The 14143-nt window shown below is 54.7% G+C and overlaps 2 protein-coding genes across 4 annotated transcripts in view; both read left to right on the forward strand.

Annotated features, from left to right (window-relative positions):
• The window catches only part of RAB3IL1 (RAB3A interacting protein (rabin3)-like 1), a 29592-nt gene extending 24672 nt beyond the window's left edge, over positions 1-4920 (forward strand). For all 3 annotated transcript variants that reach the window (XM_010854033.1, XM_010854031.1, XM_010854032.1), the window contains 3 exons: positions 157-256; positions 3033-3099; positions 3938-4920. In XM_010854033.1, the coding sequence (XP_010852335.1) occupies positions 157-256; positions 3033-3099; positions 3938-4020 (250 nt within the window). In that variant the 3' untranslated portion in view covers positions 4021-4920. The remainder of the gene's footprint in view (positions 1-156; positions 257-3032; positions 3100-3937) is intronic.
• Positions 4921-13652: 8732 nt separating this feature from the next.
• The window catches only part of FADS3 (fatty acid desaturase 3), a 15726-nt gene continuing 15235 nt past the window's right edge, over positions 13653-14143 (forward strand). Inside the window, exon 1 of the mRNA XM_010854059.1 lies at positions 13653-14136. Within this exon, the coding sequence (XP_010852361.1) occupies positions 13653-14136 (484 nt within the window). The remainder of the gene's footprint in view (positions 14137-14143) is intronic.

Below are 14143 nucleotides of genomic sequence, written 5' to 3' on the forward strand. Positions count from 1 at the left end.
TTGGGAAGCTGGGGCTAGGGGAGAGAATGCCAGTCTCCACTCTGATGTCTGTCTGCCCGCCTCTCCCTATGCCTTCTCTGGCCTCTGCTGCTTCCCTACGTGGACTGGGTGGGCGAGCCCCAGCCATCCCCACGGCCCCCCTCTGCTTTTTCCCAGTACATGTGCCCTGAGTGGGCTGGCCTGCGCCTGTCGTCACCGAATCCGGCTTGGGGACTCTGAGAGCCACTACTACATCTCACCGTCCTCCCGGGCCAGGGTGAGTCATCCAGTGGGAGAGTAACCGGGTTCCTTAGGGGCTCCCTGGGCTGGGACTCGGAACCCCAGGCTGCACAACCTACAATCTACAGATCGAGGCACAGGCTCAGAGAGGTGCGGAGACTGACTTGGGCCACACAGTCAAGCCAGGTGCGTTTGTTTGCTGCTGCTGTGTAACAAGTTACCATAAACTCAGTGGAGTATCTGTTTATTATCTCACAGACTCCCTGGGTCAGGAGTCCAGGCAAGCTTAGGGTCTTCTGCTCAGGGTCTCATGGGTTGCAGGCAGAGTGTCAGCTGCAGCTGCATCCTTTCTAGAGATCCAGGCCTTCTTCTGAGTTCATATGCTGTTGGCAAAAGCCAGTTCCTTGTGGTTGAAGGACTGAGGTACCTGTTTTCTTGCTTGTTGAAAAGTAATCATGGGAATGATACCCATCACCTCTGTCATTCAATGTAACCTAATCAAGGGAGTGTGATTAGTGTGTTTAATCACTCTAGTGACACTAGGGTTCAGGTGAAAGTTCCATGCTCCTGACCCCTGCTCTAGCCCCAGGCTTTGGAGAAAGAAGGTTCTGAGGCTTGTCTGACAGTCAGCCATGGGCACCGAGGGGCCTCCAGGAATCCCAGCTTCTGCCCTCACCTGCCGGGTGACCCAGGATGAGGTCACTGAGCTGGGATGAGGGTGGGATGGGTGGACCCCAGACAGTGAGGAAGACTGGGAAGAACAAAAGTGTGGAAAACGCTGAAGCTTGGTGTGAAGGTGACACAGTGTGGAAGGCCCGCTTGGAGCAGCCGTCTCCTCCCCTTGACCTTCTAGAGGTGCCTCACGGGACTAAAGTGGGCTGTTTGCCATCATCGGGCAGCAGGCTGACCGCCAGGGCAGCTCATCTGGTCCTGATGCCTCTGCCAGGCAGCCCAGCATGGGTGTCCTGGTGAATCCTCCCAGCGGCGAGCTGAGCTCCCAGTGCAGAGAGGAAGCTTGGACCTTAGAAAGGAAAAGGGGTGCATCCTGGGTCACTCAGCCTAGACCTCAGGTCTCCCCATCCTGGACCCAGTCTCTTTCTGCTGCAGCCTTCACCCTCTGCATCTGTGTCCAGAGTCTTGTTCAGTGGCCATGGGCTCCCTTTGTGCTTTCTTGGCCACACCCCATGGCTTGCAGGATCTTAGTTCCCCAACCAGGGATGGACCCACGCCCCCTGCAGTGGACACACTAAGTCTTAACCACTGGACCATCAAGGAAGTCTCCTCTTTGTTCTTTCTGATCCCAACCAGGAGATCCATACCAGACGCTCCCAGGCCTACAAGATTACGTCTAGAACATTGGTTCTTCCAGGCCTGTGTGTCTGCTGTGTTGGCCAGAGCTGGAGTGGGAGAGGAGATGGGTGTGAAGTTTTAGGATGTGGTCCCCACCCTGAGGAGACCAAGGAGTGTGGAATCCATAGGAAGAAGAGAATTCTGTCCCCAAATCACGGTCCTGGGGAGAGAGGACCACTGCTCTCCTCCCCTCCCTACTCAGGAGTCCACTGGTGGAGCCCACTGGCCACAAGGCAACTCCATGGCCTGGGATTCGAGCTTCTCTGGCCCGCCCCACCCCATCCTGTACAGCCCTCCCAGGCAGCGCCTTGGCCACCCTGGGTTAAATCCCCTGACCTGGCCTCTCTCCCACCTCCCTGCCTTTGCCAGGGCCCCCAACCCAGAGCACCCACTCTGTCCTCTTGGCAAGGGCTCTTGTCTATTTGAGGGTCCAGCAGGAGCATCACCCCTCCCACAACTTTCTCCACTCCCCAGGCAGTGGGCACCCCCTACCCCGACTTGATGTCCCTCCCCCAAAGCATTGGATATTCAGAAGAGCTGGTTGTGAGCACAACTGCCAGCTGTCTTCCACCCTGTCTTAGGTTGGGTTCCCTAAAAGCAGAGCCCAAGATGGAGAGTGTGTGCAATTCTCAGGAGGTGAGGGAGGGAAGCAGAAGCAGGGACAGGCAAAGGTGAGGCCTCCGCTGGAGTCTGCCTTCATTGCTCTGCAGCCCAGAGTGGGTTCTACTCTGAGGCAAGGGCGTGGCTTTTTATACTCCACACGCCAGTCATTGGCCCAGGTTTGAGAGGGTACTGGGGTGCAGGGGGGTATTAGCAGCCAGCACCCTCAGCTGTGGGGAGGTGGAACCCCACCCTGGGGGAGGGGCCTGGGCTAGGCACCAACAGCACTCTCTCCAGGGTTTGAGTCTTTGTGACCAGGATCAGATCTGAGCCAACCCAGGGTCCCCAGTGCCCCACAGAGGGCCTAGCATGGCAAAGCTGGGGGTCTCAGGCCGGGATCCAGGGCAGCCAGGTGGGCAGCTTCTGATTCCTCATCTTTCCTGGCATCACGCACGGCACCTCCTAAGGACTGGATGCCCCGGGGCCTCCAGCATCCAGACCTAGCAAGCCCCTCAAGGGAGCCTGGATTCTTGGCAGCCTGCCGGGGTTTCATCTTCCATTTCAGCCGCTTCTTAGCTCCGTGGCCTCCGCAGTTGTTGTCGGGTCGTTCTCGCAGTCTCCACTCCCCCGACGTGTGGAATGGGAATGGTAGGCACGTCGGCCTCTTCGGATCCGCGTACTTGATTAGTTGCCGGCATCGTTTTTTATTAGGAATAATAGTGTTGCTCCTGTTAACTGTAACCTTAGAGCCCAGCGGTAATCTGACTCTGCCAGGACGTGGGACTTCCCAGTGTGGTCTCCGATCTTTCCTGGCTTTTGTGGCGGGGACCGAGAGGTTCACACCCTGTCCGTTCTGCCCACAGATCACGGCCGTGTGCAACTTCTTCACTTACATCCGCTACATCCAGCAAGGCCTGGTGCGGCAGGACGGTGAGCGCCCCCTAGTGGCCGATTGGGATGGCGCCCGGGAGCGGCGGCGCGGGGTGGGGCGGGTCAGCGGTGGCCGGGGGCAACCCCAGCACTTTGCTGCCTCGTGGGGAGGACTCAGGGAGAGGGGAAGGTTGTGAATTAGCAAAGGGCTCCTCGGAGCGTCTGTTGCTACGCCCTGTGGAGAGAGGAAGAGCGGAAGGAGCCTCCTGGGAGTTGCTTCACCAGGAAAACCAGCAGGAGGCTCCTGCATACCTGGATCCTGCTGCTTTGTCTTGGGCAAAAACCTTTCCCAACCCCAGGGGCCTGAACGAACAGCATCCCTGTTACTGGCCTGGCTTCCGAGACCCTACACGGTGGGGCCTCCCCTGTGAATCAGCTCCCCGCTGCGTGGCCTCCAAGTGGTGGCTGAACAAGGGCTCGCCCACCTCCCTCTGTAGACCCTCCCCCACCCTTGCCTGACAAGTCCTCTGCCCACCTGCTGTGTCCCCTGCCCCCATTCTGCCAGGCCAGGGGATGGACCCTGCTCAGGGTGGCTGGAGAGCACTTGCAGCCTGTCTGAGTGTGTGACTGCGTGTGCGTGCATGTCCGTGTCAGGCTATGAAAGTGACCGTTGTCACCTTCAAGGCTCCCAGGTGATCAGCACTCAACAGTTTGCAGGACCTCAGAGAGGAGCCTCTAAGAGGTCCGGCCACTCACAGAGGTCATCTGTCCCGAAGGACTGGGGAGTCCTAGAGGTGCCTGCCAGCTGCTGTACCCAAAACCAGGGGGAAGGGCCAGGCCATCTGCCTGAGGTGACCCTGGGGTCACTGAGCTGTCCACCTTCTCTCTTTACCTACAGCGGAGCCCATGTTCTGGGAGATCACCAGGCTGCGGAAGGAGATGTCACTGGCCAAGCTCGGCTTCTTCCCCCACGAGGCCTAGGGCATGGCCCAGGCCCAGAGGGCGGCTCTGAGCTGGAGACAACATCCGCCCCAGGACAGACTGACAGAAGGGGTCCTGGAGCCAGCCCTGAGCCAGAAGTTGAATGGAGGAACAAATGGCCAGGCCTCGGAGGCAGCACTGAGCCGGCACCAAATGTCCAACCCTGGACAGGACCTCAGGAGGTGACCTCCTCGCCTCCTCAGTAGTACTACAGCCACCAGGAGACTTTCAAGAAAGCACCAAAGACCAAGTAGCTGGGAGCCATTACAAAGGGGCTCAGCCCTTGGCAGAGGACCCCTGGGGCAGCCAGCACCCCCTTGCTATCCCAGGAGCTGTTGCCTGCTGGTGCCTTGCTGGCCCATCTCCAGGGTATCTTCCTCACCCTTCCAGTTCTCAAGCCCTGGGCACCAGCACCCCCTAGTGGCCATACTTCACCCCATTCCCAGATGGCCTCCCCAACGAAGGCCTAGTGGACCTGCCCTCCCAGGTGCCCACAGGGCAGCAGAGTTAGGAGAGGCGAGCAGGGCCTCCCCGGCTGTCTTCCACTCCATCCTGTATCTGCCTGAGATGGATCGGGGCCCTCGTCCCCCTCCCTCCATGCCGGCTGAGCCCACCCCTGCTGGGAGGATGGGGGCACTGTCCTCCCAGAGTCAAACACAAATGGGCCACAGGACGCCCAGGCCTGTTTTCAGCTGTGCCTGGCCATTCAGACAATGGGGGCTGAGATCACCCAGCCCTGCACGCAGGCCTGGGGTGGGGCGGGCAGGACCCGGGCCCCTTCTCACCCCACACGCATGGTGCTGGGGAGCCAACCTGGACACATCCCTCACCACGTCCGATTTCCTCCTCTGAATGGAATGTAGCACGATCTATTTAATAAAGGATGGCTTTGTTGGTAGAGGCTGGGCAGCCACGCGCCTTCACTCCTGCGCCCTGGGGCTTGGGCCAAGCCTTGGGCATCTGAAGGAATGAAACAAAATCCTTTCCTTGCCCGCCCTCGTGCTTGGGATTAAACCCAAATCCTGAAGGGATTGCTGAAGGCAGCACCCCCCGAAGTCCTCCCCAGTGTTCCGTGGGCCCGTGGGTTATTGGGGCGGGGGGAGGGTGAGCCCAGCTCCCCCTCCCTGTGAGGAGGGGTCTGCAGTCAGGAGAACAGGGGAATCTGTCCCGGCCTCCCCAGAAATCCTGGGCAGATCCCCTCGAGGTCCCCCTGCCCGGTATCACGTGGAAGTCTGGAACTCAGAGTCAAGGCATCAAGGCCTTCCTGGCACACGCGGGACGGAGGCAGGATTGATTGGTGATGTCTGCCAGCAGCACAGCAGGGACTGTGGTCACTCTGGTTTTCCCTGCCCTGGTTAAAGGACAGTAGTAGTCAGAGGTAGAAGAAAGTGGGGGTGGCCCGGGCCTTTGAGGCCCCAAGGTGGGCTTTGAGAGGTGTCTTGGTGCCCAGTCCCCTCCCTACTCGTAGAGATATGGGCCAAGGCCAGTGGGTGTCCTTCTTTGGCAGGGGGCATGAAAGCTTCTGGGTCAGTATTTACTGAGGCTGGTGATCCCTCGAGGGGACTTCTCTGAGACCTTGGGGCCTACCTCAGCTGGTAGGTAAAGGCCCCCCACTTTATCACTCGTTCCAGCCAGTAGCCTTTTCCCTCTTGCTCTTCTGCCTCCCAGATTCTCCCACCGCCACAGACCCTCCTCTCCATTCCACTTGTGATTTGAATACCTTCTGTCTCCCCAGCCCCCCTGGGATGTTCACCAGCTAAACCTCCTGTCGTAGACGGTCATTTATTCACTCAACAAACACTGGGCAACTCATGCGCAGACAGTTCCTGGTGCTGGGGGTAGCTTGTTGGAGCTGAGACTCTCATGGGGAGGCTTGTAATAAAAATAATGCATGGAGAGCATCCAGCATGGCAGATGGAGGAAGTGACGGGAGGAGGGCGATGGAGGGTGTCAGGGAAGGACACATTACATGGAGTCACCTATGTCCTCTCCTGCCTACAGTTTCTCTGTGTCCTGGGTCAATCCTGGGTCAGCTGGAGGACTAAGGAGGATGGACATCTGGGCCCTGGAGCCACGCCATCCCTGCCCCGAGTTTCTGTGCTCCTGGCCCAGCCGTAGCCACCATCAAGGAGACACCAGGCAACACTTCAGAGCCCTGGCAGAGATTCCCCACCCCAGACTTGCTCTGCCTGCGCCTGCGATAGCATTTCCTGGTGTCACGCCCAGATGAGGCGAGGTCAGCCAGCAGTATGCTAAGATACCTGGAGGCACATGTGACTCACACACTGTGGCCTCAATATCTCAGTATTTATGACCGCTATTATGTCCTGGGGTGGGTTCCGAGGCCTTTACATTGTGAAATGAAAACACCTCTTGCCAAATTAATAAACAAGAAATGTCACAGCCACCAGTGATTTCTGACCTCCAAATGTGAACGGGGATGCGATCCAGCGGTTGCTGCCACCTCTCATGGTGACTGCTGAGGAGCTGGGGGAATACAAAAAGCGAGGTGAACAAGCAAACAGGATTGGCCCCAGAGAGCTGAGTGTATACGAAAGGAATGAACTCAGTGACCCCCTTCCCTGGTGGCTCAGACGGTAAAGTGGTAAAGCACACAATGCGGGAGACCCGGGTTCAATCCCTGGGTTGGGAAGATCTCCTGGAGAAGGAAATGGCAACCCACTCCAGTATTCTTGCCTGGAGAATCCCATGGATGGAGGAGCCTGTTAGGCTACAGTCCACGGGGTTGCAGAGTCGGACACGACTGAGCGACTTCACTTTCACTTTCATACATAGAATGCTAAATTCCTTAGCTTGATGCTGCTGCTGCTGCTAAGTCGCTTCAGTTGTGTCCGACTCTGTGCGACCCCATAGAGGGCAGCCCACCAAGGCTCCTCTGTCCCTGGGATTCTCCAGGCAAGAATATGGAGTGGGTTGCCATTTCCTTCTCCGCCTTAACTTGTTACCTGATTTTTAACGTTCAGACTGCTTGTACCCTTTGTTGCAAATTTGAATATAACCCGACTTCCACTCCTGCCTCCTTGGAGGCAGTTTTCTCGGAGCTACTGAGATGCCGTCTCCCTGGCTTGGAGTCCTAAGCATTCCCACCAAATAACTCTACTTTCAGGTTCTGACTGTATTTTTTAGTCGACTGCTGGTGCTGCTACTAAGTCGCTTCAGTCGTGTCTGACTCTGTGCAACCCCATGGACAGCAGCCCACCAGGCTCCCCTGTCCACGGGATTCCCCAGGCAAGAACATTGGAGTTGGTTGCCATTTCCTTTTCCGTTTAGTCGACAGCATGAACAAATTCACTTAATGCTCAGGGTACCCCTGTGAGGTACTGTTTCTCCCCATTTTGCAGACTGAGGCACCAAGAGGTCGCACAGGAAAAAGCAGCCCCAGATTAGGAATAAATGAGCCCTGTCCCAGAGCCGACGGCGTCAGCCAGCCTCCTAGAAGCTTTCCTCTCACCAGCTGCCGAGTTCCTGATGCTGCCTTAGGCCCTTCTGTTTTTCAGTTGTGCAGAATTAGGGTCAGGTGGCGGCAGACGGGGATTTTAATCTAGGTCTGTTTCTCACATTTACCTCCTGACAGCTGCACCTGCAGGCTTCTGGGGGCGGGGGCTCTCAGGGCTTCGGGAGTTAGGAGGGGAAGGCTAGCTGACATCAGCCACACAGGAGCTCTTCCTCTCAAGTGAACTTTCTAGATGAGCCGCTCAGGTCTTGCTAAGTGCCGCTGGCACAGACAGCCACGTCTTAAAAGCCAGCACCAGCTACAGTCATTGAGCCTGAGCCCAGCCCCACCCTGGCCTCACACTGTGTGTCACATCTTACCATCTTCCGAGCCTCTCCTGTTTGATCTCGCCAGGGCTGAGGACCTGGGCAAGTCACTCCCCTCTGGGCCTCAGTTTTGAGTTGGGAATATCGGACTAAATGACCTTTGCAGCACCACCACCCCCTTTTTAAAAATTTATTGTGGTTTAAAAAACAAACAAACCACAAAATTTACCATCCTAACCATTTCTCATTGGACAGTTCAGGAACGTCAAGTATGTTCACATTGCCATGAAACAGATCTCCAGGACGATTTCATCTCGCATATCTGAAACCGTGAACCCATTAAAGAACTCCCCTCCCTTCACTCCTGGCCACCACCAGGCTATAACTACCTCAGTGATTTTCTCTAAGTGGAAAGTTTAGTCGTTCAGTTGTGTCCTACTCTTTGTGACCCCCAGGAATTGTAGCCTACCAGGCTCTTCTGTTGGAGAAGGTAATGGCACCCCACTCCAGTACTCTTGCCTGGAAAATCCCATGGACCGGGGAGCCTGGTAGGCTGCAGTCCATGGGGTCGCGAAGAGTCGGACACGACTGAGCAACTTCACTTTCACTTTTCACTTTCATGCATTGGAGAAGGAAATGGCAACCCACTCCAGTGTTCTTGCCTGCAGAATCCCAGGGATGGCGGAGCCTGGTGGGCTGCTGTCTATGGGGTCACACAGAGTCGGACACGACTGAAACGACTTAGCAGCAGCAGCAGCAGGCTCTTCCATCCACGGGATTCTCCAGGCAAGAGTACTAGAGTGGGTTGCCATTTCCTTCTCCAGAGGATCTTCCCGACTCAGGGATTGAACCCGGGTCTCCCACACTGTAGGCAGACACTTTACCATCTGAGCCACCAGGGAATCAGGCAGTATTTTGTCTCTTGATGACAGGCTTATTTTACCATAATGTTCTCAAGGTTCACTGCGTTGCAGCAGCCTGGAGCAGGATTTCCATCCTTTTTAAGGCTGAATAATGCTCCATTAGGGCTTCCCTTGTAGCTCAAATGGTAAAGTGTCTGCCTACAATGCAGGAGACCCGGTTAGATCTCTGGGTTGGGAAATTCCCCTGGAGAAGGAAATGACAACCCACTCCAGCATTCTTGCCTGGAAAATCCCAAGGACGGAGGAGCCTGTTAGGCTACAGTCCATGGGGTCCCAAGAAGTGGGACAGCACTTCACTTCAATGCTCCATTGTATGCAGAGACCACATTTCATCTCTCTGTTTATCTCTGTTGACTGCTGGTTTGAGCTGATTCTACCTCTAGGCTAGTGATTAAATAATGGCTGCTATGACCCTGGGGTACAGATATCTCTTTGAGATCCTGCTTTCACTTCTTTTGGATATTTACCCAGAGGTGGGACTGCTCGATGATATAGTAGTCCTATTTTTGTTTTATGTATTTTTAGCTGTGCTGGGTCTTCATTTCTACACTGGCTTTCCTCTAGTTGCAGAGAGAGGGGGCTGCTCTCTAGCTGCAATGCGCAGACTTTGCATGGTGGTGGCTTCACTTGCCGCAGGGTTCTAGAGCACGTGGGCGCAGTAGTTGTGGCTCCTGGGCATTAGAGCACAGGCTCAGTAGTTGTGGCTCCTGGGCATTAGAGCACAGGCTCAGTAGTTGTGGCTCACGGGCTTAGTTGCTCCATGACACGTGGGATCTTCCCAAATCATGGATCAAACCCTTGTCTCCTGCCTCGAATTCCCTGAACCACCAGGGAAGCCCTCTTATTTTTCATTTTTTGAGGAACTTTCCTACTGTCTTCCATAACAGAGGCAGCATTTTACAGTGTCACCAGCAGGGCACAAGGGTTCCAATATCGCCATATCCTTGCCAACATTTGCTTCATTGGTGTTTTTTGATAATAGCCATCCTAATGGCTGTGAAGTGTTATCTCACCATGATGTTTTCTTTTTTCTTTTTAATTGAAGTATAGTTCAATTCCAGTATTGTGTTAATTACTGCTGTACAGCAAAGTGACTGATACATATATTTTTCATATTCTTTTCCATTATGATGTATCATAGGATATTGAATATAGTTCCCTTGCTGTTTATCCATTCTATACATACCAGTTTGCATCTACTAATCCCCAACTCCCATTCCTCCTCTCTCCCCCGCACCCCCACCTTGGCAATCACCAGTCTGTTCTCTCTGTTCCTGACTTTGTTTCTGTTTCATAAATAGGTTCATTTGTGTCCTATTTTACATTCCACATATAAGTGATGTCTTATTCCTTCTGACTGACTTAGTATGATAATCTCTAGTTGCATTCATGTTACTGCAAATAGCATTATTTCATTCTTTTCTATGGCTGAGTAATATTCAGACATTCAGATTGTTTCCATGTCTTGGCTGTTGTGAACAGTGCTGCTCCCAACATAGGGGTGCATGTATCTTTTTGAATTATAGTTTTGTCTGGACATATGCCCAGGAATGGAATTGCTGGATCATATGGTAAATCTATTTTTATTTTTCCAAGGAACCTCCACCGCTGTTTTCCACAGTGGCTACACATTCCACCAACAGTATAAGAGGGTTCCCTTTTCTCTTCTCTATACCCTCTTTGGCAATTGTTGTTTGTAGACTTTTTAATGATGGCCATTCTGACCAGTATGAGGTGGTACCACACTACAGTTTTGATATGCATTTCTCTGAGATTAGTGATGTTGAGCATCTTTTCATATGCCTATTGGCCATTTGTGTACAGCCTCTTTTTTTTTTTTTTTTCCACTAAGGTGTATTCTAAGGAGCTCTACTGAACCATCATAGTGATGCTTCCAGAGTCTTTCATGCTTGGTAGGGCCATAGCTCTTGCACAATGAATGATAACTCTTCACTGAGAAATTGTGTCTACTGCTGCTAAGTCACTTCAGTCGTGTCTGACTCTGTGTGACCCCACAGACGTCAGCCCACCAGGCTCCCCCGTCCCTGGGATTCTCCAGGCAAGAACACTGGAGTGGGTTGCCATTTCCTTCTCCAATGCATGAAAGTGAGAAAATGAAAATGAAGTCGCTCAGTCGTGTCCAACTCTTAGCCATCCCATGGACTGCAGCCTACCAGGCTCCTTCATCCATGGGATTTTCCAGGCAAGAGTACTGGCGTGGGGTGCCAACGCCTTCTTCGAGAAATTGTGTCTAGGGCCTAATAGCCAAGTTCACCTTGGTGAGCTTGTGTGTGTGTGTGTTCAGTCACCAAGTCATGTCTGACTGCAGCCTCGTGAGCTGTAGCCCACCAGGCTCCTCTGTCTATGGAATTTCCCAGGTAAGAATCCTCGAATCCGGTTGGCATTTCCTCCTCCAGGGGATCTTCCTGACCCAGAGATCAAACCCGCCTCTCCTGAGGCGCCAGGTGTATTCCTTACCGCTGAGCCACACGGGAAGCCTGCTGCTGCTGCTACTGCTGCTGCTAAGTTGTCTCAGTCGTGTCCGACTCTGTGCGACCCCATGGACTGCAGCCCACCAGGCTCCTCTCTCCATGGGATTTTCCAGGCAAGAGTACTGGAGTAGGGTGTCATCACCTTCTCCATGGGAAGCCTGCAGTGAGCTTTAACTCAAAGCCAAATTACAAACCTCTGACTTGGGTCCACTGCAGAACAAATGCCTGGGTTTGTGACTGCTCTTTCTGGGAGAAGCACAGCTTTTCTCAGAAATTTGCCCGACTGGGCCACCGCTGCCCCTCTGTGATTTGCCTGAGTCCCACTGGCCTACACAAGCATCACTCGGCTCCAGGACAGTGACTGGAGGCTCTGCAGGGGGATGGAGACTTCAGTGTGTCCAACAGGCCGTGAAGCAGCTCGTGGAGAAGCCCAGCAGTGGCTCATGTGACATCACCCCCCCCACACAAAAAAAATGCCCCAGCCAGTCAGACCCTCCTTTGCCTTTTGTATACTTCCCCTCCCCCTGCCTCAACCCAAAGCCTTGACAGTAGCCCCATGGCAGCTCAGGAATGTCAAGTGGTACCTCTCTCTTTCCAAGTAGCCTGAAGCCTCACTGCCCTGATGGGGGTTTGGAGACAATGGAATCCCAAGATTCCCCAGGGCCTCCGACTCTAGGAAAGTTGCCAGATTCCCTGGTTTGAAGCCCAAAGAGGCTACGGAAGGTCCGGAGGCCCTCAGAAAAATGAAAGCTGTTGGTGGAGCTCCGGGGAGAAGGCACAGTTCAGGCTTTAGAGCAATCGGCTTCCCCAATGGTTCAGTGGTAAAGAATCCACCTGCAAAGCAAGAGACACAGGAGATGCAGGTTCAGTCTCTAGATTAGGAATATCCCCTGGAGGAGGGCATGGCAACCAACTCCAGTATTCTTGCCTGGAGAATTCCATGGACAGAGGAGCCTGGTGGGCTATAGTCCACAGAGTCGTAAAGAGCCAGACACGACTCAAGTGACTTAGCACTCACTCCAGGTGGTAAGAAGATTCAGCTGCCCATCTCCCCTTGTTGGGATGAAGTAGCTGGAGGCAGTGGCCCAGGCCTGAGCCCTGTCCTTGCTTTTCCTCCTAGGGGATCCTTTGTGGGCCTTCATCTTCCTCACCTCTCTGGGCGCAGCTGGGGCAAGCGGAGGTTCTAAACCACTCAATCCCCTGCTACCTCACAGGAGCTGAGACCAGGCTAGGGCCCAGGGAGAGGGTCAGGGGTCAGTAACTGACCACTGATGGCAGCTGAAGATAGGGTGAGGGCCACGTCTCTTCCATCCTGTTGCCCATGTGTGAATACGATGGGGCAGGGGCATCAGCAGTCATCTCCAGCTGCTTAGCTGCCAGCTACGCTCCTCCACCCCCACATGCACTCAGGGAGGGGATTCCAGGACGCCTCAGTAGAGACAGCTCAGGCAGCCCTCCGCCATGGTCTCCACAAGCTCTTACTGGTTGTCCTGGTAACCAAATGCAGGTGCTCTGGGTACCAAGGAGAACTCAGAGGCCTTTTCAAACCCTTCTTTGGACCCTGGCCAATCTGGTCCCACAAATATTACTGAGTGATTTCCTACGAAGTGTTAAATGAAAATAAAATGCTAGCACATCAGAAAAATATAGTTAGAGTTCTCAAAGTGTGTTCTCCAAACCAAGACATTGGCATCAGCATCACCTAAGAACTTGTTAAAATGCAATTCTCTGCCCCCAAAGCAGACCTGCTGAGCCCTCCTGGGGCCTGAGCCCAGCAGTCTGTGCCTTAACACACCCTCTGGTGATATTGATGTGGGCTCAGCTTTGAGCCTGCTGCGGCTGCAGCATAAACCTTAGCCTGATTTCATGCCTTGTCAGGTGTGAAATCTTAACTTTTAGAAACAGATATCTTTATCTCTGGGGCTTCCAGGTGACTCAGTGGTAAACAATATCTGCCTGCCATGCAAGAGATACAGGTTTGATTTCTGGGTCAGGAAGATGCCCTGGGGAAGGGCATGGTATCCTACTCCAGCATTCTTTCCTGGGAAATCCCACGGACAGAGGAGCCTGGTGGGCTACAGTCCACATGGGATTGAACAACAGTCGGACACGACTCAGCCACTATACAAAGGACAACAAAATCTTTTGTCTCTGACAAATGACAAAGTGTAGGGGAGCAACCTACACTCTGAAAAGGAATTTATTTTAAGTAAAAAATAGGGACGGGTACTATAAGGAGCAAGCCAGCCAGCTGAGCAACCACATCCGGTGAATGACAGGACCTCACTCCTCACTCCGGGGCCCCTGCTCTGCCCGGGAGGCCATCCCGCGGCCTCCCCAACTCTGAATCTCCGAAGGCAGAAGACCACTGACCTCCACAGATGGTCCCCCGAGGGGTGGGGGTGGTCAAGCCAGTAACAGAGACCTCGCGGAGCGGATGCTGGGGACCCCTGGTTCGAGAGCTCTTTACAGTCATCTCGAGGTAGTGTCCCTACCTCTAAGAGCTCAGAATTTAACGTTGCAGAGGGCGCAGCGGGAAGCCCATTCTTCGCAGACTCTAGTTCAGGGCCCCACGCGGACCGGGCCCCCGAGGGCGCGGCGGACGCCGGCTGCCGGCTTCACCTCCCTCCGGCCCCGCCCTCCCTGCCCCGCTGGGCAAGAGCAGGGTTGCGCCGGTGCCCCCCCACAGGCCGGGGTGTGGTGGCCGCGGAGCCCCGCGGGCGGGGCGCGCCCGCCTAGACGCCGCCCTCCCAGCCGGCCTCGCCGGCTAACGGCGCAGCCAATGGGGGCCGAGCCGCTGCGCGGGGATTGGGGCGGCGGCGGCGGGGGCCGGGGCGCGGGGAGGAGGCGAGGCGAGCGCTGTCAGCTCGGTTATAAGGGAGGGAAAAGTTGCCCGCGGACAGCCGGGCCGGCGCACGCTCGTAAGGA

Source organism: Bison bison, unplaced genomic scaffold (genome assembly GCF_000754665.1).
Source record: "Bison bison bison isolate TAMUID 2011002044 unplaced genomic scaffold, Bison_UMD1.0 scf7180017864334, whole genome shotgun sequence".
In the NCBI taxonomy this organism is placed as follows: Eukaryota; Metazoa; Chordata; class Mammalia; order Artiodactyla; family Bovidae; genus Bison; species Bison bison.